Raw genomic sequence first — 18775 nt, forward strand, 5'->3', positions numbered from 1 at the left:
CCCAGATGGCCTCCTTCTTCAAGGACCGCAATTTCCCCCCCCGACGTGGTCGACGATGCCCTCCACCGCATCTCTTCCACTTCCCGATCCTCCGCCCTTGAACCCCGCCCCTCCAACCGCCACCAGGACAGAACCCCACTGGTCCTCACCTACCACCCCACTAACCTCCATGTACAGCGCATCATCCGCCGTCATTTCCGCCACCTCCAAACGGACCCCACCACCAAGGATATATTTCCCTCCCCTCCCCTATCAGCATTCCGTAAAGACCACTCCCTCCGTGACTCCCTCGTCAGATCCACACCCCCCACCAACCCAACCTCCACTCCCGGCACCTTCCCCTGCAACCGCAGGAGGTGCAAGAGTTGCGCCCACACCTCCCCCCTCACCTCCCTCCAAGGCCCCAAAGGAAACTTCCATATCCGCCACAGATTCACCTGTACCTCCACACATATCATCTATTGCATCCTTTGCACCCGATGTGGCCTCCTCTATATTGGGGACACAGGCCGCCTACTTGCGGAGCGTTTCAGAGAACACCTCTGGGACACCCGGACCAACCAACCCAACCACCCTGTAGCTCAACATTTCAATTCCCCCTCCCACTCCACCAAGGATATGCAGGTCTTTGGACTCCTCCATCGTCAGACCACAGCGAAACGACGGTTGGAGGAAGAACGCCTCATCTTCCGGCTAGGAACCCTCCAACCACAAGGGATGAACTCGGATTTCACCAGTTTCCTCATTTCCCCTCCCCCCAGCCTGTCTCAGTCAAATCCATCAAATTCAGCACCGCCTTCCTAACCTGCAATCTTCTTCCCGACCTCTCCGCCCCCACCCCAGTCTGACCTATCACCCTCACCTTGACCTCTTTCCACCTATCACATTTCCGACGCCCCTCCCCCATGTCCCTCCTCCCTATCTTTTATCTTAGCCTGCTGGACCAACTTTCCTCATTCCTGAAGAAGGGCTAATGCCCGAAATGTCGATTCTCCTGTTCCCTAGATGCTGCCTGACCTGCTGCGCTTTTCCAGCAACACATTTCCATCTCTGGTTTCTTACCTTTGCTCTGGCATTGCTTTGTTATGTTTTTCTGCCTGGACTCCCATCCTCTTGCCATTTTACTCTATCCTTCCTCACAGTCTCTCTAATCGTTGCATCTACCTTTAAATCAACTGCTGCATCTTCTGACCTGATGCTCTGGTTCCCACCCTTCTGCTAACCTAGTTTAAAGCTTCCCCAACAGCTCTAGCTTTAGTAAAAGGAAGATGGTTTAGTATGGAAATAAGGAGATACTTCTTTAGCCAGAGCGGTGAATCTATGGAATTCATTGCCACAGAAGGCTGTGGAGGCCATGCTATTAACTATATTTAAGACTGAGATAGTTAGGTTCTTGAGCATCAAGTGGATCAAGGATTACAAGGACAAAGCGGGAGAATGGGGTTGAGAAACATATCAGGCATGATTGAATGGAAGAGCAGACTTGATGGGCTGGATGACCTAATTTCTGCTCCTATACCTTATGGCTGAATGACCTGCTTGTACATTGTAGGGATTCTATGATTTTAAATCCATCAACTCCTGAAAGGTTTTATAATCTGGTGCCTCAGGGAAAGGTAGGCTGCTAATAACTGACAAAGCTGTTGATCCACCAGCTGTCAGGAGAATTACTCATTGTTTTTCATTTGCCGCAAGTCCCTTTCCTGAAAACAAAATGCATATTTTTCATATATTGGGTCCACTCTTCAACAGCAGGATCAAAGCAGTCAACTACCAATCCAACCTACAAGTTTACCTTTAAGAGAAACCTGGACTATGGCTCCCAAGTCCCTTTGCACTTCAGATTTCTGAATTTTCTCCCTATTTCGAAAATAGCCCAAGACTTTATTCTTCCTACAAAAGTGCATGACCTCACACGTTCCCACATTGTATTTTATCTGCCACTTCTTTGCCCACTCTCCTAACCTGTCTAAATCTTTTTGCAGCCTCCTCCACCTCCTCAATACTACCAGCTCCTCCACCTATCTTTGCATCATCTGCCAACTTCATCTAGATCGTAAATGTATGAAGTGAAAGGTTGTGGTCCCAATACCTACCTTTGCGGAACACCACTAGCTTTTGGCTTCCATCCTGAGAAGGACCCTTTCATCCCTACTCTCTTGCCTTCTGCCAGACAGCCAATCTTCTATTCACACTAGTACCTGGCCTCTAACAGCAAGGGCACCTAATCTTACGCAGCAGCCTCCCGTGTGACATCTTATCAAAGGCATTCTGGAAGTCCAGATAGATAACATCCATTGGCTCTCCTGCCCGTTACCTCCTCAAAGAATTCTAACAGATATGTCAAAAATGACTTCCCCTTGACGAAACCGTGCTGACTTTGCCATATTTTACCATACCAAGTATCCAGAAATCTCATCCTCCACAATGGATTCCAGAATCTTACCCACGACTGAGGTTAGGAAAATTGGTCTGTAAGTTTCAATCTTTTGCCTTGCTCCATTCTTCAACAGGGGAGTGTTTCATTAGCGATTTCCAGTCCTCTGCAACCCTGACTCCAGTGATATCTGAAAGGTTACTACTAAAGCCTCCATTATCTTTTCAGCTATTTTCTTTAGAAATATAGGGTCCAAGCGATTTATCCTCTTTCAGTTTTTCTAGGACCTTCTCCTTGGTGGTGGCCACCATACTCATCTCTGTCCCTTGCCTCTCTCGATTTTTTGGGGGTATTACTCATGTCATCCACCACAAAGACTGACACAAAATACTTATTCAGTTCCTCAGTCATTTATTTGTTCCCCATTACTATTTCTCCAGCATCATTTTCCAGCTGCCCAATGTCCACTTTTGCCTCTCTTTTGCCCTTTGTATATATAAGGAGACTCTTGCAATCTTTCCTAATATTACCAATTAAGCTTACACTCATATTTAATCTTCTCCCTCCTTATGTTTTCTTTGTTGTCCTCTGTTGATCTTTGTTGGCTTCCCAATTCTCTGACTTCCCACTGACTTTTTTATCACATTATTTGCTTTCTCCTTTGCTTTTACGCTGTCCCTGACTTCCTTGGTCAGCCATGGTTATCTCATCATCCCTTTAATAAGCTTCTTTTTCCTCCAGATGAATTTTTGATGTGTCTCTCGAATTACTCACAGAATCTCCTGCCATTGCTGTTCCACTGTCTTTCCTGCTAGGCCCTTATCCGCATCAATTCTGGTCAGCACCTCCCTCATGTCTCTCTAGTTGCCTTTACATCTGATTCCATCTTTTCTCTCTCAAATAGCAGAGTAAATTCTATTATGTTATGGTCACAGCCTCCTAAGGGTTCCTTTACCTTAAGCTCCCTTATCAAGTCTGCCTCGTTGCACAACACTAGATCCAGAAAGGCCTGTTCCCTAATGGGCTCCACCACAAGCTGCTCCAAAAAGCCACCTTATAGATATTCCTCAAATTCCTTTTCTTGTTATTCACTACCAACCTGGTTTTCCAGTCCATCTGTATGTTGAAATCCCCCATAATCACTGTAACCTTGCCTTTCTTACGTGCCTTTTCCATCTCCTGGTGCATCTTATGCTCCAAATCCTGACTATATTTGGAGGCCTGTAGATAACTTCCATTACGGTTTTCTCACCTGTGCACTTCCTCAACTCTGCCCACACAAATTCTACCCTATCTGACCCTACTTCATTTATTATTATTGGGTTAATTTCATTTTTTATTAACAAGGCAACCCCACCTACTTTGCCCACCTGCCTGTCTTTTCAATAGGATGTATATTATAGAAACATAGAGTCATAGAGATGTACAGCACGGAAATGGACCCTTCAGTCCAACTTGTCCATGCTGACCAGATATCATAACCTAATATAATCCCATTTGCCAGCACTTGGCCCATCTCCCTCCAAACCCATCTTATTCATCCACTCATCTAGATGCCTTTTAAATGCTGAATTGTACCAGTCTCCACCACTTCCTCTGGTAACTCATTCCATACACACACCACCCTCTGCATGAAAAAGTTGCCCATTATGTCCCTTTTATATCTTTCCCCCCTCACCCTAAACCTATGCCCTCTAGTTCTGGACTTGCCCATCCCAGGGAAAAGACCTGGTCTCTTTGTCCTATCCATGCCCCTCATGATTTTATAAACCTCTCTAAGGTCACCCCTCAGCCTCCGACGCTCCAGGGAAAATAGTATCAGTCTATTCAGCCTCTCTCCGTAGCTCAAATCCTCCAAGCCTGGCAACATCCTTGTAAATCTTTTCTGAACCCTTTCAAATTTCACAACATCCTTCCGAAAGGAAGACCAGAGCTGCACGCAATATTCCAAAAGTGGCTTAACCAATGTCCTGTACAGCCACAACATGACCCCCCCAATTCCTATACTCAATGGTCTGACCAATAAAGGAAAGCATACCAAATGCCTTCTTCACTATCATATCTACCTGAGACTCTACTTTCAAGGGACTATGAACCTGCATCTCGCCATAATCCACATCACTCAGACCTCTATACCATTTTGCCCACAGTCTAAGCAAACATTAGTTTGATCCTTAGATATTTAGCTCCGAATCCTGATCCCCGAGCAGCAACTTCTCCGTGAATACCACCATATTATATCTGCCAGTTTCAATCTGAGCCACAAGCTCATTTACCTTATTTTGTTTACTGTGCACATTCAGATACAACACCTTCAGTCCTGTATTGACCATGATTATCATGAATTTTCATCCATAAAGATATTGATGGAATTTTCTGACTTCAGCTCTGAACTCAGATGTATAATAACTGCCTAGCAAATAATCTTTAAGAACTACCATAGCTTCTATTACCTTTAGTGCACATTTGCTACTACTACGATGTTAAATGGTTTTCTATATTTCAGACCGTGACATTTATCACAGAGACTCTGCTGTTAGATGTTGGATGTCAACTTTAGTTCTGAATTCAGATAGAGGATGGACGATGGTGAGGAGAATTTTCACAGCTGTCATTATTGTTATCACCATTTCAATCTTCAGTACCAGCTTGCTGTGACAAGCTTCTAGTGCCTGCTTGTTGCCCATATGTCCACTTGCAACCAGTATGATTTTCAATATGCCAGGCCACATACCATATAAAACAAAGCCTAAGATAGATACCTTGAAGTTCATTAATAACTGTGTACACTATTATGACATCTCAGGTTTACATATATAATTTGGGTTAAATGCTTAGTTATGCTACTGTTACACTATGTACTTAGTGTCCAACTGACTTCTGGATTAGTGGTGCTGGAAGAGCACAACAGTTCAGGCAGCATCCAAGGAGCTTCGAAATCGACGTTTCGGGCAAAAGCCCTTCATCAGGAATAAAGGCAGTGAGCCTGAAGCGTGGAGAGATAAGCTAGAGGAGGGTGGGGGTGGGGAGAAAGTAGCATAGAGTACAATGGGTGAGTGGGGGAGGGGATGAAGGTGATAGGTCAGGGAGGAGAGGGTGGAATGAATAGGTGGAAAAAGAGATAGGCAGGTAGGACAAGTCCGGACAAGTCATGGGGACAGTGCTGAGCTGGAAGTTTAGAACTAGGGTGAGGTGGGGGAAGGGGAAATGAGGAAACTGTTGAAGTCCATATTGATGCCCTGGGAGATGAGGCATTCTTCCTCCAGGCGTCTGGTGGTGAGGGAGCGGCGGTGAAGGAGGCCCAGGACCTCTATGTCCTCAGCAGAGTGGGAGGGGGAGTTAAAATGTTGGGCCACGGGGCGGTGTGGTTGATTGGTGCGGGTGTCCCGGAGATGTTCCCTAAAGCGCTCTGCTAAGAGGCGCCCAGTCTCCCCAATGTAGAGGAGACCGCATCGGGAGTAACGGATACAATAAATGATATTAGTGGATGTACAAGTAAAACTTTGATGGATGTGGAAGGCTCCTTTAGGGCCTTGGATAGAGGTGAGGGAGGAGGTGTGGGCGCAGGTTTTACAGTTCCTGCGGTGGCAGGGGAAAGTGCCAGGATGGGAGGGTGGGTTGTAGGGGAGGCGTGGATCTGACCAGGTAGTCACGGAGGGAACAGTCTTTCCGGAAGGCGGAAAGGGGTGGGGAGGGAAATATATCCCTGGTGGCGGGGTCTGTTTGGAGGTGGTGGAAATGTCGGCGGATGATTTGGTTTATCACCTTCATCCCCTCCCCCACTCATCCATTGTACTCTATGCTACTTTCTCCCCACCCCTACCCTCCTCTAGCTTATCTCTCCACACTTTAGGCTCACTGCCTTTATTCCTGATGAAGGTCTTTTGCCCGAAACGTCGATTTTGAAGCTCCTTGGATGCTGCCTGAACTGCTGTGCTCTTCCAGCACCACTAATCCAGAATCTGGTTTCCAGTATCTGCAGTCATTGTTTTTACTTGTCCAACTGACTTGCGAACAGACTGGCTGCTTTCAGACCACTGTACAGAGTAGCATGGAGACCTTTTATACAACAATGTGTTGTGATGCATCAAGCTACCTTAACACTACAATATCTTTCATAGATCTATGCAACAATGACCGTACCCTTTTGTGAGCTGGTCTCTGCCTAACTATATGCAGATTTTGCCTCTATGCTTGTCTTTAAATGAAATGCAAAGTCAGTACCTGACTTAATGGTTGTATTGCGAAAGTAAGAACAGCATGCCTTAACTGCAATTTTTTTAAACCCTTCCTCTTTTGACTGGGCCGATGCAGTTCTTACATATTTAAAAGGAGAAAATTACAAAGGTTGAATTACAAAAGAACATAAGAATATAAGATCCAACAGTAGAGTAGGCCATCTGGCCCTTCGAGCCTGCTCCGCCTATCAATAAGATCAAGGTTGATTTTTTGTGGCCTCAGATCCACTTATCTACTCTCCCACCATAATCCTTAATTGTTTTACTGTTTAAAAAGTTATCTATCTTAGCTTTAAAAACATTCAATGAGGAATCCTTAACTACTTCACTGGGCAAGGGGTTCCACAGATTCACAACCCTTTGGGTGAAGAAATTTCTCCTCAATTCAGTCCTAAATCTGCTCCCCCTAATTTTGAAGCTATGCCCTCTTGTTCTAGTTTCACCTACCAGTAGAAACTACCTCCCTGCTTCTATCTTATCTTATCTATTCTCCTTATAATTTTATATGTTTCTTTAAGATTTCCCCCCCCATTCTTCTAAATTCCAATTAATATAGAACATAGAATAATACAGCACAGTACAGGCCCTTCGGCCCTCGATATTATGCTGACCTTTTATCCTACCCAAAGGTCAAACTAACCTATTTACCCTTCATTTTACTATCATCCACGTGCCTATCCAAGAGTCATTTAAATGTTCCTAATGTATCTGACTCTACTACCACTGCTGGCTGTGCATTCCACACACCCACCATTCTGTGTGTAAAGCACCGAAATCTGACATCTCCCCTAAACCTTCCACCAATCACCTTAAAATTATGCCCTCTTGTGATTGCCATTTCTGGCCTGGGAAAAAGTCTTTGAATATTCACTCCATCTATGCCTCTCATCATCTTTTACACCTCTATGAAGTCACCTCTCATCCTTCTCGCTCCAATGAGGAAAGCCCTAGCTCCCTCAATCTTTCTTCATAAGACATGCCCTCCAGTCCAGGCAGCATCCTGGTAAATCTCCTCTGCACCCTCTCTAAAGCTGCCACATCCTTCCGATAATGAGGTGACCAGAACTGAATACAGTATTGCAAGTGTGGTCTAACCAGGGCTCTATAGAGCTGCAGCATAACCTCGTGGCTCTTAAACTCAATCCCCCTGCTAATGAAAGCCAAGACACTGTACATCTTCTTAACAACTCTGTCAACTTGGGTGGCACCTCTGAGCGGTCTATGGACATGGACTCCAAGATGCCTCTGTTCCTCCATACTGCCAAGAATCCTGACTTTAACCCTATATTCTGTATTCAAATTCGACCTTCCAAAATGTATCACTTCACACTTTCCCAGGTTGAACGCCATCTGCCACTTATTAGTCTAGCTCTGCACCCTGTCAATGTCCCATTACAACCTACAACAGACCTCGTCACTATCGACTACTCCATCAACCTTCGTGTCATTGGCAAACTTACTAACCCACCCTTCCACTTCCTCATGCATGTCATTGATAAAAATCACAAACAGCAGAGATCCAAGAATATATCCTTGCAGAACACTACTGGTCACTAAGCACCAAGCTTAACACTTACCATCTAATACCACCCTCTGTCTTCTATGGGCCAGCCAATTCTGTATGCAGACAGCTAAATTTCCCTGTATCCCATGTCTCCTTACTTTCACAATAAGTCTACCATGAGGAACCTTTTCAAATACTTTGCTAAAGTCCATATACCACATCCTCTGCTCCACCTTCATCAATGTGTTTTGTCAGATCCTGCATTCTGGCCATGACCAGTTCCACCACAGAACATACCAGATATTCTCCTACTTTAAAGACCACAATTTCCCCTCCCACGTGGTTGATGATATCCTCCAACTCATCTCATCCACTTCCCGCACCTCTGCCCTCGAACCCCACCCCTCCAACCACAACAAGAGCAGAACTACGCTGGTCTTCACCTTTCACCCCACCAATCTCCGTATATATCGTATCATCCTCCGCCATTTCCGCCACCTATAAACGGACCCCACCACCAGAGATATATTTCCCTCCCCACCCCTATCTGCTTTCCGTAAAGACCACTCCCTCCGTGACTACCTTGTCAGATTCACGGCCCCCCAATAACCCACCCTCCCCGCCTGCCACCTTCCCCTGTCACCGTAGGAATTGCAAAACCTGCACCCACACCTCACCTCTCACCTCCATCCAAGGCCCCAAAGGAGCCTTCCACATCCTTCAAAATTTCACCTGCGCTTCCACACATCATTTACTGTATCCGTTGCTCCCGATGCGGTCTCCTCTGTATTGGGGATACAGGATGCCTCCACACAGATTGCTTCAGACAACATTTACCCATTGGGTTTTGAAGAATGAGAAGACATCTTATTTACACATAGGATCACAAAGGGGGGGCTTAGCAGGGTGGTATTAGAGGATGCTGCTCCTTGAGGGGGAAGAGGAGAAATTGGGGTTACAGAATAAGCAGAAGAGGTTTCATCTTTAAGTTGGAAGCAACAAAATTGTGTATTGTAATTTATGTAAAAACAGAGCTGGGCAGAAGGCAGTGATGCATGGTTTTTAGATTAGATTAGATTAGATTAGATTAGATTAGATTAGATTAGATTAGATTAGATTTTTAGATTTAGATTAGATTTGGGCGGCACGGTGGCACAGTGGTTAGCACTGCTGCCTCACAGCACCAGAGACCCGGGTTCAACTCCTGCTTCAGGCGACTGACTGTGTGGAGTTTGCACGTTCTCCCCGTGTCTGCATGAGTTTCCTCCGGGTGCTCCGGTTTCCACCCACAGTCCAAAGATGTGCAGGTCAGGTGAATTGGCCATGCTAAATTGCCCGAAGTGTTAGGTAAGGGGTAAATGTAGGGGTATGGGTGGGTTGCATTTCGACGGGTCGGTGTGGACTTGTTGGGCCAAAGGGCCTGTTTCCACATTGTAATGTAATCTAAAGGCAGTGATGCATGGTTTTACCATGGTGTAATTCACCAAACTAAAAAATAGTGAGGCTGACTGTGCATTTTTTTTTCAAAATCTTGCCAAAATCCTAACTTAGCTTCAGACACCGGCCAGAGATTGAGTATGTGACTTATGAATGGAATTGGTGTCAGGTTTTGTCTTCCAAACATTTCATTGGAGGAGATTTCCTCTCATTTGGTGCAGGATGTCAAACAAGCAGCACAATAATTCAGACTCAGGTTGAGACGTGTTACTGAGATAACACTAGATGTTGTAAGAATGAAGTTGGAAATTGAGATTATCAAATGGAAATAAGTAATTGAACAACAGATAACTGCCAACGAAAGAATACTGACGTAGCAGTATGGAAGCAGGAAGAGAAGCCATTGTCTGGTTATGATAAAACAGGTAACTAGGGACTGTGTTGAGGGCATTCTGTCCAGCTGGACAAGATTAGGGATGGAACAGGATGGTGTAGCCAGAAAGAAAAGTTGTGTGTTCAACTGTTTAGTGAGAATGATGTTACGATAGTAAGTGACGGAACTGATAAACAAGATTTTGTTTTACAGGATGAAATTAAATTAGTTGTGAACATTAACTGAACTTTTCTAAGTGTTTAAAACATTACAATATTAACATACCACATTTGGAATTGCTAAGAGCACTTCAGCCTTCAAAAAGGGAGCAAATTCCTCAACACTGCTTGAGTAGCCAAAGGTTCCTCTTCTGCTTGATGCGTTGAATCAAATGAAATGCGTACATATAAAATAAACATAAAAGTAAATAACATAATGTTTCATGAAACCCTTCATATTTTATTATGAAACTAGCATTTTTTTGTAGTAAGATTCTCCAACCTATGTAAAATTCTGATGTTCATTATAGTTAATGGAGATATTCTGGGATGTAGGTGTCCGACTTGTTAGTAACACAACAATGTTGGTGAGAACCAGATCAAAGTGTAATTGAGCAGTCAGGAAAGAATGTGATACAGAAATATATTTTGAGTCAGGATATTTCTTGGGGTAAAATTTTGGAAAAATCAGTAAAAGAATCTGGAAGGCAGAGGAAACATTTTACAAATTTTTGCGCTCCTCAAGAGTATACTTGAATACAAAGGGTATAGCAAAGATAGGAGATGTGCTAAGGCATAAATAGAAGCACAATAGAATGATATCGTTGATCTGTCATTCCAATCCCTTTTTCTATTTTTGTAATAGCAATGTTCTCGTGATTTGACTTTAAGATGAGAAGGAGAGAATAATAAAAAATGAAGAGGTTGGTAATCATGATCAAGCAAACAATTACAACTGTGAAGAATGATGAAGGATGTTAGAAGGATCTTCAAAGGAGGCCAAATGGATTGAGCTTGAGGACAAAAAAACGGGCTGTAACATTCTATTATGGACCTTAAGAGGAGTACTAGATGGAGACAGAACAGCAAATATGCAAGTAAATCTGAGAAGTGCAAAAACAACAGGTAACTAGAATAGTTTTAGGGAAAAGGAATGAAGGGAACACAGTTTTTGAAAATGGTTCCTCTATCTTTCAGAGTCACTTGTTAAGTTTCTGCCTCTTACTCTCAGTATTGAATTTGCCCACAGTTTCCCTTCCTCTGCTAATCTAGCTGAGGATCTCCTCAACAGCATTAAAAAAGAATATTTATTCTAGACTTGTACAGGTATAAACTGTTCAGCCTCAACAGGTCCTAACTTTCTTAGAATTATTCGAAACATCCCAGAAATCTAATGCCCATCCTCCTATGCCAGCTTTCCAGACATATGTTCAATCATTCAATTCTTCAACAGGATGTCTTGCTGCAATTATACAGGGCCATGAGACCATACCTGGAATTTATGTGTAGTTTTGGTCTTATTTGAGGAAGGATGTTCATGCTTTAGAGGAATGCAGCAAAGTGATTCATAGGATGGCAGGATTGACCAATGAAGAGAGGTTGAATCAGTTAGGATTACATTCACTGGAGTTCAGAAGAAGGAGGGATTTGGACTAAGGGCAGGCAAAAGGGATTGATTTCATTTGGTATCATGTTTGGTACAACATCATGGGCTGAAGATTCGTTCCTGAGCTGTGTAGTTCTATTTCACAAAAACCTACAAAGTTTTAAAAGGAACATATGGGATAGAAAGACGAAAGACATTCCTATTTGCAAGGGAGTCCAGAGCTAGGGGTCAGAGTCTAAGAGTACAGGGTAAACCATTTAGCACTGAGATGACGAGAAATTTCTTCATGCAGAGAGCTGTGAGCCTGTAGAATTTGTAAAAAACAGTCCAGGCTAAAATATTGAATGATTTCACAAAAGGAGTTGGATGCAGCACGTGGGGCTAAAGGATTCAGAGGACATGAGAGAAAAGTGGGAAGAGGCTATTGGACAATCAGCCATAATCTTATTGAGGAGTAGAGCTGGCTTGAGGGGCCGAAGTTTCTACATCTGCCCAACTCTGCACTGGAGCCCAGTTTGAGGGATCAGACCACAACTCAGACTTGACAAAGAAATGGAATGGGGAGGTTCCAGTTGTTGTGGCTCATGTAGGCATCAACAAGATGGTAGAACAAAGAAAGATGTTCTGTGTAGTCAGTCTGTGGAGCTAGGCACCAAATTAAGAAGCAGAACACAAATATTATCTCTATTATGCAAATTGGCCCAAGGAAAATAATAAATTTGATGAAGATGAATTAACATTCACAATCCCTGGGTTAAAATCATAGAATTCCTCTCCTAACTATTTTGTAGCAACAGCTCAAGGACTGCAGCACTTTAGGAAGGTACCTTCACTTTCTCCAAGGCAATTAGTCACCATAAAATATAGGAACAGAAATTGGCCATTCAGGCTATCAAATCGGCTTGAGATCAATGAGATCATAGCTGATCTGATAATCCTTAATACCACTTTCCTGCCTTATCCAATAACCAGTTTCTTCATTTATTGGAAATCAGTTTATCTCAGCCTTGAATATATTTAACGATTTAGCATTGACAGCTTTTTGCTGCAATGAATCACTCAATTCACTGCCCTCAGAGAAGAAATTGCTTTTCAGTCTTAAATGGGTGACCCCTAACATTTGAGATTATACCTTCTGGTCTTAGATGCTCCCACAAAGGGAAATAAACTTTTCGTGCATATACTCTGAAGTCACCCAAGAATCTTGTTCAATAAAATAAAGAACTGTGGATGCTGAAGATGTGAAACAAAAACAGAAATTGCTGGTGAAACAGAGCAGGTCTGGCTGCTTTTGTTAGGAGAAAGCAGAGTTAACATTTTGACTTTGGTGACTCTTCATCAGAACTGATAGCAACAAGTGATTTTTATACTGAAGAAGAGTTGAAGGGTGGGAACGAACTATGCAGAAAGGTGGAGATGGTCCCCACAGAGAGATTTTAAAATTTCCAGTCCTTGGCAGCAGTTGCATCCTTTTCACTGAGGATATGTAAAACCTTTACATGTACATCCCTCATCAAGGCCTGAACGATCCCCATCTATCACCATCTTTCCCCGCCTGACTGAGCTCATTCTCACTTTGAATAATTTCTCCTTTAACTCCTCTCACTCTCTTCATTTCAAAGGTGTAACTATTGATATCTGCATAGGTCCCAGTTATGCCTGTCTCTTTCCAGGGTATGTAGAACATTCCTTATTCCAGTCCTACTTGTGCACCTCCCCACAATTCTTTTCTGGTGCACCAATGACATCATTGATGCTGCTTCACTCCCTCATTCGAAATTGCAAAAAATCATCAATTTCACTTCCAATTTCTACTCTGCTCTCACCACAAGACATAAGATAGAAGAGCAGTATTAGGCCATTTGGCCAATCGAGTCACTATTCTATCATGGCTGATATGTTTCTCAACTCCTATTCTCCTGCCTTTTTCCCATAGATCTTGATTCCCTTACCAATCAAGAACTTATTTATCTCTGTCTTAAATACACTCAATGATTTGGCCTTTACAGTCCTCTGGGGTAATGAATTCTACAGATGAACTACCATCTGGTTGAAGAAATTCTTCCTCATCTCAGTTCTAAAAAGTCGGCACTTTACTCTGAGGTTGTCCCTTCAGGTCTGAGTCTCTCCGACTAGTGGTAACATCTTCTCAATTTCCACTCAATCCCAACCTTTTAGTATTCTGTAAGTTTCAATCAGATCCCCCCCTCATCCTTCTAAACTCCATCAAGTATGCACCCAGAGTCCTCAACCGCTCCTCATATGACAAGTGTTCATCTCTGGACCCGCTCCAATACCAGCACATCCTTCTTCAGTTGCAGGACCCAAAATAAAATTCCAAGCATGGTCTGACCAGAGCCTGAAACAGCTTCAGCAGTGCATCTCCGCTCTTGTATTCTAGGCCTCTTGAAATGAATGCTAACATTGCATTTGACTTTCTAACTGCCAAATGAACCTGCGTGTTAACCTTTAAAGAGTCCTGAACTAGGACTCCCAAATCTCTTTGTGCTTCAGATTTCTGACACCTTTTGCCTTCCAGAAAATAGTTTACTGTCTCTATTCATCCTCCCAAATTGAATAACCTCACGCTTTCCCACAGCGTTTTCTATCTGTCACCTCACTGAGCATGTCCAAGTTCATGTAAACCCTCCCCACTTTCTCAACAATACCTGTTCCCTCACCTATCCTCGTGCCATCTGGAAACAGCACCAATGCCCTCAGTTCATTTGTCTAAATCATTAATGTATAATGTGAATCGTTGTGGTTCCAACCCTCCAGAATTCCACTGGCTGCCATCCTGAAAAATACCTCTTTATCCTCATTCTCCGCTTTCTGCCAGTCAGCCAATCCTTTTATTCATGCCAGTACCTTGCCCCTAACTCTATGTACTCTTATGTTATTCAGCAGTCTCCTGTGAGGTACCCAGATAAAGTCCTTTTGAAAATCCAAATGTATCACATTCACTGGCTCCACTTTGTCTAACTTGCTTGTTACTTCCTCAAGTGATCCTCATAGAATTTCCAGGCCTGACCTCCCTTGATGAACCCTATTTTACCATGCACTTCCACAAATTCCAGAATCTCATCCTTAATAACCTTACCAATGACCAAGGTCAGGTTGGCTGGTCTGTAATTTCCTGTCTTCTATCTCCCACCCTTTTTAAACAAGGGTGTTATATTTGCCATTTTCCAGTCCTCTGGTACCTTCCATAACTCCAGTGATTCCTAAAAAATCACCACCAATACCTCCACAATCTCCTCAGCTATCTCCCTCAGAAACCTGGGGTGTAATCCATCTGGTGTGGGTTAATTATCCATCTTCAGACCTTTCAGTTTCCCTAGCAATTTCTCCTTAATAATGGCCACTACACTCACCTCTGCCCTCCCACTCTCTTAAAGTCCTGGTCTATTGCTGGTATCTTCCACAGTGAAAATTGATACCAATTCAGTTTCTCTGCCATCTTTTTGTTCTGCATTACTATTTCTCCAACATAATTTTTCAGTAGCCCAATGTCCACTCTTGCTTCTCTTACCTTTTAGATATCTCAAAAAGACTCACGCAATCTACTTGTATACCACTGACTTGTTTACTCATATGTTTCATCTTCTCCCAGCTTATTGCTCTTCTAGTCTTCCTCTGCTGGTTTTTAAGGGTTCTCAGTAATTTTCGCCACATTTTATGTTCTTTCTTTTGCTTTCACATTGCCCCTGACTTTCCTTGTTAGCTATGATTGCCTCATCTTTTCCTTAGCATGTTTTTTCTTCCTTGCGATAACTTTCTGCTGTGCCTCCCAAATTTCCCCCTGGAACTCCTGCTCAGAAATATTCAAATTTCTCCTCAATTGCTACTGTGATTGATACAACTGTTGGGCATGTCTTGTTCATCTCCTGCACTCCTGCCTTCACCCTGTCTCCTATCCTCCCACAATAAACCTAGGGTTCGCCTGATCTTCACTTAACACCTCACCTCCATATTCAAAGAATTATAAGCCACCATATCTGTCACTTTCAGCAGGATGCCACAACCAGATACATAGTCCCTGACCCTCCTTGTCAGTCTTCTGCAGGGGCTGTTCCCTCTGGGACATCTCGTTCCATTTCACCCCTCCTTCAATCCACACAGTTTTCCGCACCCCGACAACATCTTGCTATGCAATCACATGTTTGTCCATTTAGTTCCTCTCTCCTCACTGTTCAAGGCCACAGACACACCTTCCAGGTGAAGCAGCGATTTACCTGCACTTCATTCAATCTTGATTACAGGGACAACTAGCCATTTGGATACAGAACTGGCTTGAAGGTAGAAAACAGAGGGTGGTGGCGGAGGGTGGCTTTTCAGACTGAAGGTCTGTAACCAGTGGTGTGCCACAAGGATTGGTGACAGGTCCACTGCTTTTCATCTTTTCTATAACTGATTCGATATAAACATAGGAGGTATATTTAGTAAGCTTGCAGTTGACACCAAAACTGGAGGTGTATTGGACACCAAAGAAGTTTATCACAGAGAAAAACGGGATCTTGGTCAGATGGGCCAATGGGCTGAGGAGTGGCAGATGGAGTTTAATTTCGATAAATGTGAGGGGCTGCATTTTGGACAAGCAAATCAGAGCAGGACTTTTACACTTAATGGTAAAGTCTGGGGAGTGTTCCTGAACAAAGAGACTTTGGAGTACAGGTTTATAATTCCTTGGAAGTATAGTCACAGGTAGATAGGATAGTGAAGTAAGTGTTTGGTATGCTTTCCTTTATTGGTCAGAGTATTGAGTACAGGAGTTGGGAGGTCATTTCACGGTTGTACAGGACATTGAATAGAATAGAATAGAATAGAAGAATACAGCGCAGTACAGGCCCTTTGGCCCTCGATGTTGCGCCGATCCAAGCCCACCTAACCTATACTAACCCACTATCCTCCATATACCTATCCAATGCCCGCTTAAATGCCCATAAAGAGGGAGAGTCCACCACTGCTGCTGGCAGGGCATTCCATGAACTTACGACTCGCTGAGTGAAGAACCTACCCCTAACTTCAGTCCTATATCTACCCCCCCTTAATTTAAAGCTATGCCCCCTTGTAATATCCGACTCCATACGCGGGAAAAGGTTCACACTGTCAACCCTATCTAACCCCCTAATCATCTTGTACACCTCAATCAAGTCACCCCTAAACCTTCTTTTCTCTAATGAAAACAGCCCCAAGTGTCTCAGTCTATCCTCATACGATCTTCCTTCCATACCAGGCAACATCCTGGTAAACCTCCTCTGCACCCGTTCCAGTGCCTCCACATCCTTCCTATAGTATGGCGACCAAAACTGCACTTGGTTAGGCCACTTCTGGAATATTGTGTGCAATTCTGGTCTCCTTTCTATTGGAAGGATGTTGTGAAACTTGATGCAAGGTACCAATTCAGAAAAGATTTATAAGGATGTTGCCAGAGTTGAAGGATTTGAGCTACGGGGAGAGGCTAAATAGGTTGGGGCTGTTTTCCCTGGAGTGTCGGAGGCTGAGGAGTGACCTTACAGAGGTTTATAAAGTCATGAGGGGCATAGATAGGCTAAATAGAAAAGGTCTTTTCCCTGGGGTGGGGATGTCCAGAACTAGAGGGCATAGGTTTAGATGAGAGGGGTAAGATGTAAAAGGAACCTTAGGGGCAACATTTTCACACAGAGGATGGTACGTGTATGGAATGAGCTGCTAGAGGAAGTGGTAGAGGCTGGTACAATTATAGTATTTAAAAAGCATCTGGATGGGTATATGAATAGGAAGGGTATGAGCCAAGTGCTGGCAAATAGGATGTAGGTTTGCTCGCTGAGCTGGAAGGTTCATGTTCAGCGAGCAAACCTACATCCAGAACTTCAACCTGAGCTACAAATCTTCTCAAAATTCGCAAGGTCTAGATTAGGTTAGGATATCTGGTCGACATAGATGAATTCGACCGAAGGGTTTGTTTCCATGCTGTACATCTCTATGACTCAACTGTATTCGCTATTTACAGTGTGAATTCCTCTATATTCAGGACATGAAACACAGACTGCTTTGTAGAACATGTACATTCTGTCCATAAGAATGATCCCCGAATTTCCAGTTGAATGCACTTCTATACACTACCGTGTTCCCACGCAAAAGTTTCTGTCACAGACCTGCTGCAATATTCAAGTAAGTTTAGCTGAAGAACAGCATCTCATTTTCTATTTGGGAACCCTGCAACCTTGAGGACTCAACATCAAGTTCAATAAATTTAGAATATGATTCTGTCCTTCCATGTTTTTTACCCACCCTCACAGTTGTTCCTGTTCTGACATGAGTTGGTTTTAGTATGGCCAACCCATTCTCTTCTACTCTCAGATCTCATGATTACTAATTGAACTTTTCTTCTGTCCCGGCCGACTATCAATAATCTCCTTGTCTGCCTACCACTTTCATATCATATCTCTCTCTGGGCTCCATGTCCACCCATCCACTTATCTCTTCCTCCATATCCCTAAACCTTGTGGTCAGTATAAATACCAAATTTTCTTAGCTGCTATTGGTCTTGATGAAGAGTCACTGGACTCAAAACATTGACTCTGCTTTCTCTCAATAGATGCTGCCAGACCCGCTGCGTTTTGCAACCTAAGAATCTTACATGTTTTAATAAGATTGCCTTTTATTCTTCTAAACTCTGTTGAGTACAAAATCAATCTACTCAACCTTTTTGCACATGAAATTTCCTCCAAGACCAGGGTCAACAGAGCGAATATTGGTCAACAGAGCGAATATTGGTCAACAGAGTGAATATTCTCTGAATGCCCAATTCTGGTTAAATCTTTCCTTAGATAAGGGAACCAATAGAGGATTCCAGCTGTTTTCTGACTAGTGCCTTGTGTAGTATTAGCAAGACCTTTGAAATGAAGGCAAACAGTCAATTTGTCTTTCTATAACCTACTGAACATTGATTCTAGTTTTGTGTGATTCATAAACATGGACCCTCAAAGAATTCAGCATTCTGTAGTCTCTCTCCATTTAAATAAAATGCTACTGTTGTATTCCCCCTGCCAAACTACATGACCTCACATTTTCCTACATTACATTCCATCTGCAAAATATATTTTGCAGATGGAATGTAATGTAGGAAAATATATTTTGCAGATGTACAGCAAGGAAACAGACCCTTTGGTCCAAACCGTCCATGCCGACCAGATATCCCAATCCAATCTAGTCCGACCTGCCAGCACCCGGCCCATATCCCTCCAAACCCTTCCTAT

General features: G+C 43.3%; 1 protein-coding gene across 1 annotated transcript in view; it reads right to left on the reverse strand.

Moving 5' to 3' along the window:
* LOC122540179 (dynein axonemal heavy chain 8-like) overlaps nt 1–18775 on the reverse strand; it is a 1258818-nt gene that overhangs the window by 733444 nt on the left and 506599 nt on the right. The window contains exon 24 of the mRNA XM_087976819.1: nt 10215–10299. Coding sequence (XP_087832945.1) covers nt 10215–10299 — 85 coding nt within the window. The remainder of the gene's footprint in view (nt 1–10214; nt 10300–18775) is intronic.

This window comes from Chiloscyllium plagiosum, unplaced genomic scaffold (genome assembly GCF_037043375.1).
Source record: "Chiloscyllium plagiosum isolate Xiang-an unplaced genomic scaffold, Cpla_swu_hap1 HiC_scaffold_3, whole genome shotgun sequence".
NCBI classification, from domain to species: Eukaryota; Metazoa; Chordata; class Chondrichthyes; order Orectolobiformes; family Hemiscylliidae; genus Chiloscyllium; species Chiloscyllium plagiosum.